The sequence below is a fragment of the Arachis ipaensis genome, chromosome B10 (assembly GCF_000816755.2).
Source record: "Arachis ipaensis cultivar K30076 chromosome B10, Araip1.1, whole genome shotgun sequence".
Taxonomy (NCBI): Eukaryota; Viridiplantae; Streptophyta; class Magnoliopsida; order Fabales; family Fabaceae; genus Arachis; species Arachis ipaensis.
In genome coordinates, this window is record NC_029794.2 from 1,451,215 (window position 1) to 1,455,356 (window position 4,142).

At 31.1% G+C, this 4,142-nt stretch overlaps 1 protein-coding gene across 1 annotated transcript; it reads right to left on the reverse strand.

Moving 5' to 3' along the window:
- LOC107619898 (ethylene-responsive transcription factor ERF086-like) lies at positions 173–1,707 on the reverse strand. Its single transcript, XM_016322136.2, has one exon. The coding sequence runs from the start codon at positions 1,602–1,604 to the stop codon at positions 543–545; it is 1,062 nt and encodes a 353-aa protein (XP_016177622.1). The 5' UTR covers positions 1,605–1,707; the 3' UTR covers positions 173–542.

The window sequence follows — 4,142 nt, forward strand, 5'->3', positions numbered from 1 at the left end:
TAGACACCAAAATCAGTCATTATTATAAAATATATGTTAGAATATAATTATATATTAAAAATAAATTAAATTACACATATATTTATATATAAATATATTAGTGGTTGATTTTAGTGGCTGATTTTGGTGTACAAATAATATTTTTGTCGCAACAAAGTACTGACAATTTAACCTATTATTATCATTATTTTGGGGAAATTTTAGAACAAAAGGAGCACACATCATAATTTTGAGATTACATTAACAAGAAAAAAAAATAGAAAAAAAAAAAGGAGATGAGGGGCGCTACGAAACGTACAAGGTACATGCAAAGTACATAAAGTGTAGCTTACCGCCCTTGGTCAATCATCATAAGGACACCTCAACGCTGTAGTAAAAATAAACTAATAATTGACTTGAATTTTTTGTATCTATTGTGTATTCATATTTATTATTATATAGAATAAAGTTAAATTCTTAGTTTAACTAAGAATAACATTTTATTCTATAATAATAAAACAATGAATACATAATAAATAGATATAGAAGGAAAAATAAAAGAACTAGAAGAGCGAGTAGGTCATTCCTAAGTAGACATCCCCCAAAGAAGGAATTGATGGAGAAGTAGTTGAAGGAATAGGAATAGCAGCCTCACGAGTAGTCACTACTACTCCATAGCTTGGACTAGTCTCATTCATGATGGGACACAATGCATTCATCATGCAACCTTCTTGTTTGTCAAATATAGCTGAAAGTTCACCATAATTATTACTCTTATTATTGCAATCCCAAGATGATTGTTGCTCATCCTGATTGTTCCAGAATATTCCTTGACCGTCAAGTTCTTCACCACCATAGTAATGCTTCAATGCCTCCATGGTGTTTGTGTTAATGCTGCTAACAACATTTTGGTCACTAGGAGCTGAAGCAGCACTCATGGAGGAGTTTGAGGTATTATTGTTGTTGGTGGGAGTACTAGAAGAAATAGGTCTGAAACAGTTCTCTGGAACAATGCATTCCAGATAGCCAGAATTTGTGGAATCAGTGGCTGAGAAGAAGAACAAATTCTCATCGCCCTTCATCACCAACTTTGAAGGGTTCTCATCGTGGACAAGGGAAGTAATATCATCATCAAGTTGGTGAGACATGATGCAATTCTGATGAGTGTTGTTGAGGAAATAATCTTGTGAAGGTGGCAAAATAACTTGTTGATGATGATGATGAGGATTATTATCCATAGAGTTGAGAAGATTATTACCATTGATGGTGTTGTTTTGTGTGGTTGTGTAGATGAAGTTTGTTCTTGCTAAGCCACCTTTGATGGAAAGAGCAGCTCTATCATAAGCAAGAGCAGCTTCATGAGCAGTGTCAAAGGTTCCAAGCCAGTGTCTCTCTTTGGTTGTAGGGTCTCTGATCTCAGCAGCATATCTTCCCCATGGCCGTCTTCTCACACCAAGAAATCTTCCTGGTTCTGCTGATTGCTGCTTTCTTCTGCCTCTTCTCTCAGTGCCACAAGAAGATGAAGTGTTGCGTTGTAGAATAATAAGAGTTGATGATGAAGAATTATTCATGTGTTCTTCATGTCCTTTGAGGTAAGTCTGTGAGGTTCCAGAGGAGGTGGACATGGCTATAGGAAAGACAAGTGGCAACACAAAATATGTGTGTTGAATATTGACACAAGTGAAGTATTGAGTGTATAATAAGGTTAACGATTATGATCGAATTGAAGTTGTGAGGGCTATTTATAAAGGCTGATTTTATGTTTCTTCTACCTAGGGAGAGCACGGGTAGCGGGTACCCAATTATTCGTCCGAATCCGAACCGAACCAATTAAATTGGTTCTGAAATTAATGGGTAATCAAGTTCAATTCGAACCAAACTGATGGCTTTTGTTAGTGATTGGTTTGGGTATCGGTTTTGGGGGTACGGAATCTGAACCAATCCGCAAACCCGATCATATATTAATTAAATAAAAAAAATAAAAAATATATATGGCTTTTCTATTAGACAATGATTATTTATTATTAATATGTTTGGATTTTAATGAGTTTAATTTTTAATGTATTTAGTGTGTAATATGTTTGAATTATTTCTATTGATATTATATGTTTATTGTACTTGTTGAATTTTTAAGATAAAAATTTGGTTTTTTTTTATGAATTTCAAAGTCATTGGGTACCCAATTACTCGAACCAAACCAATCCGTTGTTAATCAATTTGGTTTGGTTCGGGTACATGTACAAAAAAATGCAAATCTGAACCAAACCGAACCAATTATATTTTGATGGTTCAATTCTAATTTTACCATAAACCCGAACCAAATCCACCCGTGCTCACCCCTACCTCTATCTGTTATCTATCTTTTGTTTAATTGACAAATTTTAAATACTTAAAAATTATTAATTTTTTATATTTTTAAATTAAATATTAATTATTTAACTTTTTTTAGCAATTAAATGGCAACTTTTATACACCAAAAGAAACATTTTATAATAAACTTAGACGAGTAATAGAATATAAATTTGATGTGCACCCTTAAACTCAAGGATAGTTTTAGAGAAAACCTTGAGTTCATCCTTAAATTTGACAAATGGTGAAGTGGACAAGGGTATGTAGGTACATGAAGTTACTCTTATTCTGAGTTTACTCTTTTTCTGCTATCATCTGGTGTTGGATTAACAGCCAACAAAATTGGTTTCTTTTTTTTTGTATTTAGGAGAGTTGCTCAACCACAAATAGAAAGTAAAGTATAAGAGCTCAACAAAACAGATAAATTGGACTAACTATCAAAACAACAAGTCTCATCCTTACAAATGGTACCCCGGCCCAAAACACTTAACACAGACGGAAATCAAATAAAAAATCTACTTCTTATTCGATAAAAATAAGAGACCAAAGACCAACAACTAACAAAAAACAAACCAAAACACCTTGTCAAAACACCAAAACTAAGGTAGCATTTGGTAGAAAGATAAAAAATTGGTGTATTTTTTTTGTATAGATGATCACAAATTTGAGGCACAATTTTGTGGATTTTAATTTTTTTTTTTTATTTTGAAACTATAAATCTGAGAATCAAATAAAAAATACAAATCTAAGGGTTAGATTTGTCATTTAAAATTTTTTTTTTTATAAAACTTACCGATTTGCTTATCCCTTAAAAAAAACTTCAACGCACACAAATTCTGAGGCTCAGATTTTTCTATTATCGCAAATTTAACCTTAAGTTTTGTTTCCAAAAATAAATTTGAGCTTTCGATTTATGAATTTCAATTTTAAAAAAAAAAATATTTCCATATTCATAAAAAATACACCATTTTTTCATAATTGAAACTTGTCTACATTAGCTTTAAAATAATTATTTCATTGACAGTTGGCTTTGTTGATCTTCAATTAACTAGTTGTTATTTATTTGAAATAAAAAAAATATATTGAGTAAATAAAAAAAGTAAAACTTGAATTTTATCAAAGATAGGAGATTCGAACCCACAACCTCTTAATTGAGTATGAGAAGACTATGCCATTTAAGCTATAAGTCATTGGCCATATCTATATAACTCTTGAATGGATTTACATACAATATTATATTTCATTATTTCGTATAAAATGGCCTGTATAACTAATGTGATGCAACACTTGTTGTTAATGAGAAGTTGAAGTTATTATTAATTGCAGGGAAGACCATATATAAGAGGAAAGCAAGTGCATGGGTTTGTCTAAACCATTGAATTTGGAAGAACAACTCATTATCTTTAACATATACATGCCATTCAATTCATATAGAATGCACACATGTGAATCCTCTTATGCAAAATAATCAACCGTTTACATTGTGAGCTCTTTGTTTGCTTCATAAATTTCAAAGGGAGCAGTTTGCTTTTGTCTCTGACCACACACAAAATTTTCCATGAATTACATGAATCTCTCCCTGTCTTGTGTCACGGAAACAAACCTCTCAAATATACTAACGCAAAGAAATTAAAAATAATAAAAATCTTATCTTCGTTCTCATGAAGAGCACCTTTTGTCAAATTTTTTATTTTGTTTCTCTCTCTCACAGCCTAACTTATTTTTTGGGATAAATTTTAAATATTTAAAAATTATTTATTTTTATACTTTTAAAATTAAATATTATTTTTTAAATTTTTTAATAACTTAGACAA

What these genes read in the sequence shown, in the direction of transcription:
- LOC107619898 (XM_016322136.2), bottom strand. Translation starts at nt 1,604, where the DNA reads ATGTCCACCTCCTCTGGAACCTCACAGACTTACCTCAAAGGACATGAA.